Source organism: Microcebus murinus, chromosome 4 (assembly GCF_040939455.1).
Source record: "Microcebus murinus isolate Inina chromosome 4, M.murinus_Inina_mat1.0, whole genome shotgun sequence".
Classification (NCBI taxonomy): domain Eukaryota; kingdom Metazoa; phylum Chordata; class Mammalia; order Primates; family Cheirogaleidae; genus Microcebus; species Microcebus murinus.
The window spans coordinates 71,359,206-71,375,423 of NC_134107.1; the positions used below are offsets into that span (position 1 = coordinate 71,359,206).

The following is a 16,218-nucleotide window of genomic DNA, read 5'->3' on the forward strand; positions in this document are numbered from 1 at the left end:
CATTGCTGAGTCTCTGGCCTAATTGTCAATATGAACAGTAGATGTAGATGAAATAGATTCATCCTAGTTTTAATAGTGTCCAGTGGTTCCTTTATGTGCATATTTGTCATCTCCCTTCTGGAATAAAATTTTAGAAATGGATCTTGAGAATCATGGTGACACTGTCAAACAAGTTCGCAATAGTAAGAAACTTACAGCAATTTCATAAATAGGGAAACAGCATCTTTTAATCTTTTATTGTTCACTTGAGAAAATATATATAATATATATTACATGTACAGAAGAGTCCCACAGCTTGAGTCAGAGAAAGCTAACAGAAAGGCACATATAGGGGACAGGTCTTTTCATACAGTTTTCAGTTAAACCAACATCCAGGGCCTGGCAAGTGACAACAAAGGCAACAAATGCATAAGAATCCTATGTACAGGACTCAGAAGGCCTAAATCAGAGTCAACTCTTAGGTCTGCTGAGAATGGAGGTCATCTCTGGAGAAAATATGACATCTACTTAATAGGCCTGTCAGACCATCGGAGAATGTATTGAAGACTGGAAAACGACACCAGGGCAAGGCGAAAGCCAATGCTTACATTGACAGCTAGTTTGCTCTTCCCCCTCTTCTCTTTAAGACCTGAGCCCTTTGCTGATTTAAAGAAACAAATTACAGGGCTGACTCTGGCCCTGCAGAATTCTGATCAGCCACACAACAGGATTTTGCAACAGACTCAATATTTAAAAAGCTTGTAAACACTGTGCTGATGGTGGGGAAAACATAAAAAGAACAAATGCTTTTTTTGTATCTTATAGAAAAGAATACAGGCATAGGTCTTTGGCTTGCCACGTGTTTCTCTATCCTGACGTTTACCCAAAATGGTAAAGACTGAGGCACAATATTCGTGGGATGATGCAATTACTCCTATCAAATACCAGCAAAGGAGCCTCCTAGGATCTGGCACAGCTAGAACAGCTGATGATCTTGGACGATGTGAGATGGGGCTTCACGATGTCCGGCTCGATAGACTCTATTAGGTCGCACTCATTTGCAAGTATGTGTTTCACCAGGCATCTGGAGGCTTCATCGATGTTTATGTTTTCCTAAGAGGGAAAAAAAATAAAACAGATTTTCTTATTCAGTACTCTAAAATAACACTGGAGCAGAGGCCTATTTGTGATGAAGGGCAGTATTTTTGTCAATTCACTCAAATATCCCTTCCTATACACCATCCTTGCATCCTCTTCCTATTCCCTTCCCTCTCATGTATTCCTCCGAAGAACTCTACTTCTAGTCCCTCATGAAAGTAAAAAAAATATTTACTTTGTTTTGTCATATAGGAGAAATAGTGTTTGATGTCATCACTTAGTAGGGTAAATTTAAACTAGAGAGCAATTTTCTTATTCTCACATATTCTTATACTATAGCATGATATTGTAGAAGAAACATGTGTCTTCAGTCTTAGATTTATAAAAATTACCCTCTGCCACCTTGACATGTAATAGGAATAATAAGAAGCCTTTTTTTGGGATTCAGTAGTGGTTTCACAAATAGCTCTGGCTCTCTACCCTCCAGTCAAATACAAGGAGAGTGTGCCTTTCTGGACTCTTTGCAGTTAGGCATGGACATATGACTTTTGTTGGCCAATGAAATGTAAGGAGAAGTGACATTTGCCACTTTCATACAGAAGCAATAAGAGCCAGAGCTCAATTCCTTATATTTTTTTCTCTTTGTTTCTGCAATTGCAGAAGCACAGAGATGGAAATTCTTTTGGAATAGGTCTATGAGTGAGAATCAGGTAGAGACAAATTATCCCAATCGGCTCAGGATGATACGTGTAGCATGAGTGAGAATTTTGACCTTGTTGTTTTAAGCTACTGAAATTTAGGGTTATTTATTACTGTCATATTAGACAGTAGATAATCTAGATGGATATAACTCTTTAAATAAAAAAGTAAAATCAGAAAAATGAGTCTAGTGTTAAGAATGAAACAAACTTTAAGTTGGAGAAAATCAGAGCAAACATTTGAATCTAAAATATTTATTTAATTACTAGGTTAAATTGCCCTTGTTTTCTGTTTTCAGAAAACTGAGAAAAACAGAATACTACCAATGTACTAAAATAAAAATACCTTTGCTCAGATAAGAAGTGATAAAGTTGAAGAACTCTAGTAAAGTTAAGTTTGATTGTTTTCAATCAAAATTTGTAGAACTTCTTTGATATGCTTCCTTATATTTAATGGAAAGAGACCAGGACTTTCTTGTCAAATTGTTTTACTATGGGACTTTGTTGTCTAATCTGAGGCAGAACTACTTATCCCTAATTTTTATATGTATGTCAAAGTTGTGAATATATTTTGACATCATTGCATGAAGTCAAATTATGCAGAAAATTTAAGAAGTGGCGATAGCTTCCAAAAGGCATCCGTGGCTAATGACATTAGCTATAAATATTGGTTACCATGTGCCCATCCTTCAAACCTGACCATGAGTTCACCAGCTTTGAAAGCTGAAGGTCACTTTGGAGTTCTAGACAATAACCTGGTTATTCATCTCCCCTCTATAGAGTCTTAATGAAAATGCTTCTGAGTTTTTCTAAATCCAAAAGACCAGGTAAAGGTCTGGTTGCTTTTTTGCTTATTTGTTATGTTATCATTGTTATAGGTTTTTATACTAAACCAGTATTCATGCCTTTATGCCTCCCTTTCCTCAACTATAAAATGGTCTTGATTATAACATTTACCTCATTGCTTCTCTTGAGAGAATATAGTGGACATTGGTATTTTCATAAGGTGAACTTGCTAAGGACTTTATATATATAATCTTTAAAGCCCTATACAATAAAGATTAGTTTTTTATTCTTATGGATTTTGTTATTGTTGAGGTAAGGGTTGGAGTGGCATTTCTTCCTTTGGCTTAGGTATTTGCCTTACTCCACAGAAGCCAGTCCATACAGAACAGCAATCCTTCTGTCCTGTGCCCTACTGGGCAGGTTACTGTGCCTTAAAGTCATCGCCCATACTTGGCATGCCATCTGCCATTCTTCTTCTTCCTAGCATCATGCCCTGGGGTCACACTTGAACTACTTGTTCCCAGGCAATCATATGATATAGGCAGGGACTGGCTCTTTGGGAGAGAGACCGCGATCAACACTTTGTTCTTGAGTTCATCCACTTGCTTATATGACTGAGTAGAAATCTATTCCATGGTCCTCTACTGTCTCTCATTAAGGAAGGGTAGCCTCATGAGGGTAGCCTCATTAAGGATGGGTAGCCTCATTTAGCCTTCCAGGCCTTGGGCTCATAGGCCCATAACTCATTAAGGAAGCCCTATATTTGGATGGTTCTAAGGTACTTACCCAGTAGTTAACAAGCCAATACTTTAATTCTCATTTAGCTATTGCTTGTTGGTGGGGAAGGAGTCAAAAAAATCTTACCCCAAATATCAAATATGAGATACTGCCATGTGTTTACAGATAAGAAAAATGTAGAGAGGTTAATGTTGGAAAAATTCTTCCATATATTGTCCAAGGCTAAGAATTTATGAAGAAGACTCCAATGGCAATCACAGCAACAACAAAAATGGGACTTGATTAAATTAAAAAAAATCTTCTACACAGTTAAGGAAATAATCAACAGAGCAAATAGACAACCTACAGAATGTTAGAAAATATTTCACAAGCTATACATTCAATAAAGGACAAATAACCAGAATCTATAAAGAACTCAAGAAAATGAGCAAGAAAAAAAGACAAAAACAAACAAACAAACCTATTAAAAAGTGGGCAAAAGACATGAACAGAAGCTTTTCGAAAGAAGATAGACGAATGGCCAATAAACATATGAAAAAATGCTCAACATCACTAATTATCAGGGAAATGCAAATTAAAACGACAATGAGATATATCACTTTACCCCAGTCAGAATGGTCTTTATTAAAAAGTCCCAAAATAATAAATGCTGACATGGATGCAGAGAGAAAAGAACACTTATATACTCTTGGTGGGACTGCAAATTAGTACAACCTCTATGGAAATTTACTTAGACCCAGTAGGTGCTAAATGAATTTTAGTTCCTTTCTCTTTCCTATATTATAATAAAAACATGCTTATATGCAAGGAAAAACAAGTTTTGAACATTAAAAAGGGCCCATACAATGTACATTAGCTATGCCAGTAATATGTTTTAAACCTCCACTCATATTTTAACATGCCAGTTAAATAGGGTTTTCTTTCGTTAATGTGCAAATTGACAAAATCTACTAATGAGAAGTGTTAGGTGCTAATGTGGGCAAATCAATGAAAATCCATCATCATTATGAGAAAAAGAACTAAAATCTAAGCCTACTTAGTGGCAGCCTATCAGAAGCACTTTAGTAAAAGATAAGATGATCCAGTAAAATTGTCTGTGAAGTTTAACACACCAAGCAAAGGTTAGTTGGTGTCAGGATTAGCCTGTGAGACCACAGAGGATGGGGCTCTGGACAGAGGAAACAAGCAAAGCCAAGGGGTGGTGGTGTCTGGTTTTAGACTGCATATATGAACATAGTAGCAGCTCATAATGACAGCCACATTCGTTCATCCAATTAATATTATTTAGATTCCCACTAAGTACTAGGCATAAAAAGATAAAGATGATAAAATAAGTCCCATTCCTGACTGAGCCTACACTAGCATGGTTTGTATAAACAGCAAAAGCATAAAAAGATTGTAAAGGACATCTGGGGCCAGACCACTACAGAGCCTTGAATGCTAATTGGCCAAGTAGAGTTGCTGAGGGTTTTTTGCAGGTGAAGTGTCAATAAACACAGTACTATGAAAATCCATTACTAGACAGGACTATACAGATCCTTAGCATTCTGTTTTAACAACTAATCTGTTAGTAAATATTTGGTGACTACATACTATGTGCACCAAGATGCTGGTTGCCATGGAATACCTATTTTAGATTACAAATTTTAGGAGAAAGGAAGAACAAATGCTATTATTTACTGTTACATTTATCGTATGCATACTCTAAAAACATAAGGGGTATAGTGTTTAGAGCACAGGCCCAGAGCCAAACCCTTGACTCAGTTCTCCCACTTTCTGGCTGTGTGATCTTTGGAAAAGTGACCTTAAAAATTCTGTGACTCAGTTTTCTTATCTGTAAAAGGGGAATTAAAAATTTCAAAGTGATTGTAAATTAGTACACGTTAATTCTTAAAACATGTGAAATACTTAGAACAGTGAAGGGCATAAAGTATACATTCAATAAATGTTATCTATATATTCTCCTCATACCATAATTAGTCATCAGAGGAACACAATAATGTGGTGCTGTATTTCTCCATTTTGCAGCTAAGGAAACTGAGATTGAGTAAGAGAAAGTGGCTGGCCCCAAGTCACACACTAGTAAGTGGTAGGGCCAGGCGTGAGCTCAGGGAGAAGAATAAATACTAATATTTACCACACGCTTATTACAAAAAGGCAAGGCGAGTAGCGTTTAGAGCACAAGCTTGAAGCCAGACCCTTTACTCAGCTTCCCCAAAATATTTCTCAAAATAAATAAAGGAACGGAATGGATGAGGCACTTGGTTGCAGGATAAAAAGGGTAGGAGGCTGCAATCAGGACCTAGGCAAGTCTGATCTATGTTGTTGGCACACTTCCCAACATATCTGGTCTTTCTGACTTTCTATATACCACTGAAGCCACAGCCAAAGGGGCTAGACCAGAAGAAGGGATAGCAATACATAGCAAACCTCCCTCTCCCCTTTTGTCCCAAGGCCAGCATGGATAACCAGACCCTGCCTGGTAGAGCTGCATGTTCAGACCCTTTGGGCAATTAGATTGCAATATAATTGATGGAGCTACTTGAAATCTAAGGAGACACAGCCAAGTCCATATTTTCCGGGTGATTGTTCAGAAACAGAGCTGCTGGCTCAAGTGTAAAATACTACCTGGAAATTTCTATTTGCATTTATTATAGAGAGTAGTCACAATATCCTCTGGAGCATCTTTTGCTAGAAAGGAAATATATATATATATATATATATATATACATATATATATACATATATATATATATATTATAACTTCTAAGACACATACAGCTGGATTAGATCTGACTGTGATTTATTTGCATACCTGCAATATGACAAGATCATGGTCTATTGTGCTGACTGCTCTAGGTTTCTGCATGCTCATCTTTGTGTCACTGCTCAAGACCTTATCATTTATATTGATAAGCATGCCTGAGAAACAGACTTAAAATTCCTAAAAAAGCATTTTGCTAAAAACAAATGGTAGTAACTACCAGAGTTAAGCAGGTACTTTATTTATGAAATAATGTTCACATCCAATCCCTACAAAAGTCTATTAGGAGATCATAGCCATATTTGAAAGTTAAGGAAGCTAGAAACAACAAGGTTAAGTAACTTACTCAGAGCAAAACATGATCTTGGCCAATCTATTATTTCAACCAAGACTGGCCCAATCCAAGTGCCCCTCCTGCTCCCATGCATTACATTACAGTGTCTCCCAGGATTAAAACAGATATTAAGGCCGGGCGCTGTGGCTCACGCCTGTAATCCTAGCTCTTGGGAGGCCGAGGCGGGCGGATTGCTCAAGGTCAGGAGTTCAAAACCAGCCTGAGCAAGAGCGAGACCCCGTCTCTACTATAAATAGAAAGAAATCAATTGGCCAACTGATATATATATATAAAAAATTAGCCGGGCATGGTGGCGCATGCCTGTAGTCCCAGCTACTCGGGAGGCTGAGGCAGGAGGATCGCTTGAGCCCAGGAGTGTGAGGTTGCTGTGAGCTAGGCTGACGCCACGGCACTCACTCTAGCCTGGACAACAAAGTGAGACTCTGTCTCAAAAAAAAAAAAAAAAAACAGATATTAAAATAGTTTTATATATAAATCAATAGTTCTTAGTCCTGGCTGTATATTCATATCACTTGAAGAGTTAAAAAAAATTTTTAGCAGGGCCCTCCTTCTAGACAATTAATTTAATTTGTCTGACATGGGGCCCCCAACATGGGCATTTTTTAAATGCTTCCCCACTCATTTAAGATGTGCAGTCAATTTCAAGACACACTCATATAATTAATAATGTCTTTAAAGACACTGTCCTTTTTATTCCAATTGTGAACTTTATGGAAATATAATTTAATACAACAATCCTAAGCGGTGGTGATTCTGATCTTTCGGTGGAGAATGACATATAGATCTAACCATCAGAGGTCCTGGGTCCTTGTCAGTTTTTTAATTAGCTTTTCAGAACATCTGTTTGATGGCAAATTATTTAATCTTTGACCCCCAGTGCCAGAGAGAAAAAAAAAATTCTAGTAGAAAACGTTCACATCTGCCCAGTTAGAAGCTGACAAAGAATTCATACTCCTGTAATCTTTCCAAACAAATCAACCTCAAACAAAACACCAAGTTTCCACGAGGCTCCAAGGTTAGGGCACTAAATTCCTCAGCCCTGTGAAATTTTAATTAGAGCAGATGGCCTTCTGGACAATACCACCACTGTAAAAAGTAGAACAGGGGTTTAGGAATCCTGTCTCTGAGAAGAGTCAGTGCTTGTTTATTGAGCACATAAGTGCCAAACATTTTGCTAGCTTTCTGTTTACTTTAGTTAGTACCTCACATGGGTGCACGTGTAGTGGACATCTGTCTATATTTTTGTCTGCTGAACCTTTCTGTCCTTCTGCTGCCCTAGTATCTTCCCCGCATTTCCTCCCCCTGCAGTCACAAGCTTCTACTGGGGCTCCCTGCAACTGAGCCCTATGTCTCAGACATTGCTCTCAGAATGTGGCATTTCATTTAATCTCCACTATGATACTGAAGTGGAAATTACTGCCTGCCTTTTACAGATGAAGAAAGTGAAGTTCAGAGAAGCTAAATGGTGTACACAAGGTCTCAGGAACGATAAGGGTCTAACACTGGCTTTAAACTCCTTTTCTCAAATCTCCAATTCTTCTTTTTCTTCTCCTCGATGTCTTCTTAGAGTCCATGGCAAACATTTTGTCAGTGCCCAAGCCAATGACTGCCTGAATCCAAAGCCCATAGTTTTGCCCTTCGCCATGCTCTCTCCACAGAAGGAAGGTGTCCATGGACAGTGTGATGCTGTGAGAGAAACCAGGTCTTAATGATGTCCTATGGTCTCAAAGTTACCAGACTTTTGTCTAATAGACAGTGTCTTCTCTAATAGACACTGAGAAGGACAGATCAATCCATACTGTCGTGGATTTTAGCACAGGACAGAGTCACAGTGTCAACATGCAGAAATGGGATACAGAGAAGAGGACAGTTCACAAATAAAGTCCCCTGCAATGATTGCGTCCCTCTGACAATACTTCCCTCGCCCCCACCATAGCCTTGGCTCAGTCCCTGTCCTTTATTCTTTAGATGTCAAAGTCTATCTCAAATTTGCTTTCTCCCCTCCTTTCAATAGCTCCAGGGCCTCATACCTTCTAGCTCCCCTCCCTTATCTGCCAAGAGATCCCCCTCCCATCATCCTAGTTGCCTCTGGCACCCCGTTTCAGCCATGGAACATCCCCAAGCTCCCAGCAAACTGACAAATATTAAAGAGAAAGGGAAATTAGACATCATCATTAATTCAACCTGCTCTCTTTGACACGTTGGGAAATTAACGCAAAGAGAGGGTGAATGACTTGCCTGGCGTCACGCAGGTTATGTACCTCACCTCCTGGCTTCTTGCGGCATGCACAACTTCTTTCTGGAAACGTTATCTCTTCTGCGTAGCCTTCCCTCAGTACTGAGAAACGTTATCTTCAGTGTTCCCTGGCACTTTGTACCCACCTCCACTGACACTCACCACTGTACCCTAACTGCCTGCTGCCCGTGTCCTTGAAGACAGGGATTATATCTTATCCTATTTATGTTCCTGGACCCAAGCACAGTGCCTAGTGCATAAGAAGTCTCTAAACAATAATATTACCCAAAATAACTGATACCTATGAATAGCTTATTATAAGTCAGGTAACATGTTAGGTATTTTACCTGTACTAAGTTAATCCTCACAAACAACCAGGTGAGAAAACTGAGGCATAGAGAGGTTAAATAACTTGCCCAGGGTCACACAGGAAGTCAAACTTTCAGCACCTGGTTTTCCAGCCCATGCCCGGCCACTCCACATACACTCCTTGAAAGTTCCAGTGCTGTCAAATGGCAGAGTGAGACTCAAGCCCAGAGTCCCTGATCTTAACCCACCCTCTCCATAAACATCTGTGGAGGGAATGAAGGGCCAAGTCTCCTACCTTTCTGGCTACTGCTTTCTTTCTAAATCTCAAAAATTATGAATATGCAGTCCATAATGTGTTACGTTTGGCCCACAGTTATTAATCAGTACATTCATTCATTTATTTATGTATTTTAACTTTAAATGTCTTAAAGGGTGCATGTGCATACTCTAGTTTGCCACCCACCTTCCTCATTTCTGCTAAATTCCTGGCCCCTGAAAAAATTTGAGTTCACCATCTCTGCCTCTTCTTCACCAGATCCTACAACACTAATACTAGGCAGACACAGTTTCTGAGGCTTTCTTAGAGTTTACTATTCCTGAGATTCATTTGCCAAATCCAATATGTAATGTATGACTTACCACTAATGACCATTAATAATTAGGTTATTAATTAATAATTAATTAACAATCAGATTAATCAGATTATTAACTAATAATAATCAGATCATTCATAGATTTTGCCTTCATGCTGGCCATTTCTCCACGCTGGCAACATGACTCTATCCTATGTTACAATCAGTGACAATATGGCTTGATCTGTCCTTCCCAGCGCCTATTAGACAAATCTGGTAACTTTGAGAAGATAGGGCATAATTAACACCTGGTTTCTCTGCATCACACTCTTGACATGTGCCTTCCTTTTATGGAGAGAGAGCATAGCATAGTGCAAAACCATGGGCTTTGGATTCAGGCAGACATTGGCGTGGGCACTAACAAAATGTTGGCTATGGATTCTAAGAAGATATCAAGGAGAAGAAAAGGAAAATATAGGAGCTTCAAAGATAGGAATTTGGAGGCAAACATTTTGTTTTCAATTTAGTAGTTTTTCAGTTGCCCTCACTATAAGTCTTTTACTGAAACAGTGCTAGAGCACCCAAGAATCGATTTTGAAAAGTAAAATAGAATAAGCATAAAAGAATAAGCATAAAAAGAATAAGCATAAAAACTATCATTTGGCCAGACTTAATAAACCCTATTCATGAAGAACAGTAGACTTCAATTAAAATACTTTCTCATTCATCAGCTCGAGAAGATAAATGGCCCACCAGACACCAAATATTAATAATAATAATTGCTAACCTTTATTGAGCACTTATTATTGAATGCTTACTCAGGCACTCTGCCATCTGCACTACATATTTAATGTCATTTAACCCTCAGCACACCCTGAGAGGTAGATGTACTATTCACCCTAGTTTACAGCTGAGGAGACTGACTGAGACACAGATAGAAACTAGTTAGCCACAGTATTTGCTAGACTTATTCAATTCACTTTAAACTGTTATTTATTGAGTGGTAACTACGAGTAGAAATTCTTTGTTTCATAATTTATTTTTAGTATAATTTAATGATTTTATATTCTGGCACCTCTGGGTGCCATGATTGAGAATTGAGACTGGAAATCCATTGTCCCAAGAAGCAGATGGGTGTAAATGGGAAAGAGAGCTTTGGGGTCAAGCTTTTAAACTTGGTTTTGCCATTTACTATTGGACCACAGACAAGTTGAAAGCCTGAGCCTCCACTCCTTATTCTGTAGAATGAGGTCAATCCTAACTGTATTTCATAAAGGCTCTTGTTAGAAGTTAAATGACCTACACAGATGAAGCACTGACACATTCCGTAGCAAATCCTCCAGTGCATACAAGCTCCCATCTCCTTCTTCCTTCAGGTCATTCTTCAGTGATCACGCCCTGTGGGAAGTCTCCCCTGACTCCCCCTCCCCCCCAGGCTACAGCAGGCACCTTTCTATTCTGGCGCTTCTCACTGGTCAATGTGTAACGGCTTGCTGTGGGTGTCCTCCACTGGACTGGGAGCTCCTGGGAGCTTCACTGCCTATCCTAGCGTCTAGCACAGCACCGTCTCACAGCAGGCACTCAGAAGATACGCTGAAGCAATGAATGGCTGGCTGAAGGAATGACTGAACAAGGACCCAAGAAGAATGGCAAGTTTAGGTTTCAACATGAAAATAATTTCAGATGTGGGTGATTGCTGTAGAGAGTGAAAAAGAAAACATGTTCACGACAAAATTTACTTCACAACTCAAACTGCCTGTTCTTACTTTGTTTTCCAGTTACTAGTATCTGACACCATTCTTTTTAGGTGACATGGAAGAAAGACTGACTGAACCAGTTTATAAAAATTGAGCTGACCTACTATATGCTTCGCAGTCAAGCAGACCTAGGTTGGAGTCTTGATTTTGTTCTTTAACATAATAATATTAATTCTGTATACCTTGCTATTCCAAAAAATATTTCAAGTGACTTCTTCTATTTAATAACTAAATGTACTTAAGCAAAATATTTAATTTCCTTGGACTTACTTATAAGACAGAGATAATAATATCTATATGACAGGATCATGAGAATTAGAAATAGTATATTGGGGGCAAAAGTAGAAGGTGCATAATATATTTTTGTGACTATATATTACATATGATTATTTTAATATCATCTTCCTGTCTTAAGAACGTTTTATGGAACTGAATGAATGGCTAATTCTAGCTTAAAAATTTCCTTTCAGTCATTTAGTTTGTTATTTCTTTATATTCAACCCTTTCCCCCAGCCCTCAACTAACTCCTTACTAAGAGAATTTGAAGCTCTTGCTTTTTCAGACAGCATAGATGAAACTATTAATGTTTTTGTCATCATTATTAGAACAATGTTAGCTTGGGTGAAAACATGTAGTAACAAGAACTATGTGTAAAAATGGATGTATTGATAAAGAAATTCATCTTTAATCACTTCTTTGTATTTAGAGACCAGAACACTGGCCTCAACCCTAGAACCTAAGTCTACCCCACCCTAGCAAATCCCTGATGTCTAACTTCTAAATTCCACAGTAAGATAACAACTCATTCTTAGCCCGGGCAACATCCCTGAGGCAGCACTTAGCATGTGCTATATAATTTTCTTCTTTCTGGCATGGAACAAAATGTTCTTTTATTTTTAATTCCACAAACTTGTAACAGAAAAAAAGAGGAAATATATCAATTTGAAGTTCTTATCCTGTAATAGTTGAAATATCATGTAACTAAATGAAACAATTAATTATTCAGCAAATAATCATCGAGTACTTTCCATGGATCAGGCACTATTCATCAGGCTTTATAGTCTGATGTGCTCACATTTTACCTACTTCATGCTTTGTATACATTCTTCTCTGGGGACATGACTCCAATTTCTCCCCATTGCAATCATTCTCCATATTCCTGCCAGACTGTCTCCTGAATACTCTAATTAAAGTATAGTTACATTCATACCTCATCCCCAGCTCAAACAAACAAAAAACAAAACAAACTTCTGGTTCACATTGCTGACTCAGAATAATTTCAGACCACTACGCTGTGGGCCAACAAACATGGCCACAGCATAACTCTCCTGTCTCATCCCCACTGACTTCCCTTACTTAGCGAAGTTCCAGCTGAACTGGAACATAGACCCCTCTATCTCAATGTGCTCTTTGCTTGAGTTAGTCTTACCCCCATTCTATCAGTAGATAGATCTACTACAATCTTTGCTTGGGTTATTCTTATTCCATGTCTACCTAAAGATCCCCTGCCCATCCAGAACAAACATAACTCACTTGGAAATATTTAGCTGCTAACATCTAACTGATTCACAAGGATTTCACTTCATTCTGATTTGAACTTTTTGATGAAATTCAGGTATATTCTCTAGCTTCAGAATCTTCCAGCATCTTGAATTTTTATTATTTGTGTCTGTTTATTTAACATTAAGGGGAAAGGTATAGGAGAGAGACTCAGAATTATCCAAGGTCGGGTGCGGTGGCTCCCGCCTATAATCCTAGCACTCTGGGAGGCCGAGGCAGGCGGATTGCTTGAGGTCAGGAGTTCGAAACCAGCCTGAGCAAGAGTGAGACCCCTGTCTCTACTATAAATAGGAAGAAATTAGCTGGATAACTGAAAATATATAGAAAAAGGTAGCCGGGCGTGGTGGCGCATGCCTGTGTCCCAGCTACTCGGGAGGCTGAGGCAAAAGGATTGCTTGAGCCCAGGAATTTGAGGTTGCTGTGAGCTAGGCTGACACCACTGCACTCACTCTAGCCTGGGCAACAAAGCGAGACTCTGTCTCAAAAAAAAAAAAAAAAAAAAAAAAAAGAATTATCCCAGCTCTGCCAATTGTTAGCTGTGTAACCTCTGGGAAGTCATCAAAACCTCTCTCTGAACCTCATTTTCTTTGCCTATAATCTATGATAAAAATAATGACAACTTCCCAAGGTTTTGAGGATGTGTATAAAATGAAATAAGACACGTGAAAGAACTCAGCTATAGTGTTAGCATACAATAAGCACTAAAACAAAACACTTGGGAAACAATACAACATTGCATAAATATTATTATTAAGTCATATATAAAAATGTTCGGAAAGGCAAACATAATTCTTAATTACAGTAAGATATCTCAAAGTGCGTTCTGAAGTTTCATACAATGAAAAGGCCATTTTATAGTTAAATACTTTTAGGAAATGTTAAGTTAAAAATAACTCAAAAATGCTTCTTAATCACAAGATTTCTCAGAGTCTTAGAAGATCCCAAAATGTGCCATGTGGTCAAACTTTTTGCATTAAATGGAAAAGTAGTTTAGCATCTTGGATGGGAGGACATGAGGGGAACCAAAGAACATAATAGAACTGGGAGAGTAGGAGAAAGATTTGCATTAATAATGTGTGAATAGGGAAAGGGCAGATTCAGGTTGGGATAGGAGGGTTAGAGAGAAGCAAGCAGTCTTTCTTTCTCCTTCCCATCTCAAAGCAGGGAAGGAGTGTGCAGTAGTCATAAACTTATGTGACCACGGAACTCCTACCCAATGCTGTATCTCACAGGGCTAGTATTCCTCTTCACACTATTGGGTGACTACCGATCTGGAGTAGTGGAGGTACATGTGAAGTGATTGTGGATGGAGGGCTGGTGGATAGACATTTATTAGCTGATTTTATATTACCCTTGTGGTGTGGTTTTTGTCCTTAGCTAAGTAGTGCTACCACAATTTTTACCTTTCTCTACTTTTCTGAGCCTAGACAAAAATAAAATATATGTGCCTTTTAGTATATGACTTCAACAGAGTAGAGTGGGATAATTCAAAGTTGGAAACAATGGGCCTGATTGGCTATGACAAGGCATTATCTCCTCTGGTAGATCAATTGCTCCCCACCCCCAAATCCCAGCAAGGTAGTATTGGGTGCTTCCTCTACATACTTCCTACAATCTCCTATAGTTATTATTATCACATATATTTGAAATTACTTTTAAAATTTTACCTTCTCTCTAGATAATAAACTTCTTGAGAGCAGAAGTGGCACTTATGCACTTGTATTGTTACCAGCAGCCAATACAGACACTGTTAGCACATAGGTGAACACAATTTATGAATAAACTGTCCTGTGAAAGGGAAAGAAAAATTAACTAATTCCAATTAAAAATCACCAAAAAATTATTGTGACTGCTCTGTGTAGATAGCCATTATACTGAAGCTCCTTTAAGCTCAGAACAGTTTAGGAGGGGGAATTAGGAGACCCGAGTTTAGCCCTGATGTTGCAACAAACTATCTTGGTCACTATGGGCAGATCAACTCCTTTCTCTGGTATCAGTTTCATCAGCTGTGGGGGAGAGAATTTACACTCTGCCTTTTTCCAAACAGAATTGAAGGTGACCCTTGAGACTATCTCCAGCTCTTGACTAATGTGGCTAAACTTGTGGGAGATTTGAGAATAATGCTCCTTTAATGGAAAAGATTTCTCAAATTGAGAGTATAAGTATAAGGCATTTGTTTAAGCGACCATTTACTAGAGCAAGTGCACTTTATCAACTTGATTAGCCATGAGTCATTGGTTATAAAAAATCAGAAACCTTTGGATTGCCTAGGCCACCTATGGGTAGCTTCCCGGAGTGACAGAATTGCTGAAAGACTCAGGCTACTCCATGAATCTTAGAAAATAAAATTAGACTCTTAAACACCATCAGGTCAGCTTCATTTTCCCCAACTGCCAGCAGGTTTTTTGCATATAAAGAGGCTCACAGCTTCTGGGCTCATATGCTCATAGTTTTGCTACAGTGAGAAAGGTCTTCTATCCTCAATCTCAGGTAGAGAAATCCTGACTCTAATGAAAGGAGCTTCAGGCACATGTTCATACTCAAGACTAGAACAACTCCAAGTCTAGGAGACAGTGGTACTAGGAGTGACCCCACGTAGATCATGTGACTGCTATTGGCCAACTCAGGGACTTGAGAGAGAAAGTATGTAAGTGTGGCAACCTCTAATTGAACAACCTGTGTGGGAGAGGAAGAGGAATGGGTGGGAGGAAAAGCAAAACCTGACATGGCTGACTCATTTTGAATCTGGAAACCCTCAGTTGCAGTTACTATATCACTTTGTGGACATTTATATATCTACACACTGTAAATGTATGCATTTACATTTTAGATAGACATAAGCAATGTATAATTTAAAAAATAAATAAAAAATATATATTTTCTATAAAGTCAAGTGGATACAAATCTAGGGGTACCTGAAAACCTTAACATATGCAGAATAATTGGAGGAATTGAGGCTATTTTATTGAACATGCAAGAAGAGAATATAAAGAAAGTGGAGTTGAAACATAAGTGATCTGAAAAGAGGTGTCTCTCACTAGAAAGGTATAAAGTAGTACTCACTAAGTTAGAAGGAAGGGAGGAAGGGAAGAAGGAAGGAAGGAAGGAAGGAAGGAAGGAAGGAAGGAAGGAAGGAAGGAAGGAAGGAAGGAAGGAAGGAAGGAAGGAAGGAAGGAAGGAAGGAAAGGGTTGGTTCTTGGAGCTTAAAAATTAAGCTCAGTTCTGATTTTTCTGGTTGTTTTTACAGAATTCTACTAACTCAAATAGATTAAAAAGGACAATACCTTTGCCAGATAAAAGATGCTTCTGCTTCAACCTTGAACTTAAAAAAATATTAACTTTGTTGCTTAGAACCACTTAAGATGT

At 38.5% G+C, this 16,218-nt stretch overlaps 1 protein-coding gene across 1 annotated transcript in view; it reads right to left on the bottom strand.

Moving 5' to 3' along the window:
• Positions 1–209: 209 nt before the first annotated feature.
• RAB38 (RAB38, member RAS oncogene family) overlaps positions 210–16,218 on the bottom strand; it is a 57,655-nt gene continuing 41,646 nt past the window's right edge. Inside the window, exon 3 of the mRNA XM_012745169.3 lies at positions 210–1,092. Within this exon, the coding sequence (XP_012600623.2) occupies positions 940–1,092 (153 nt within the window). The 3' untranslated portion in view covers positions 210–939. The remainder of the gene's footprint in view (positions 1,093–16,218) is intronic.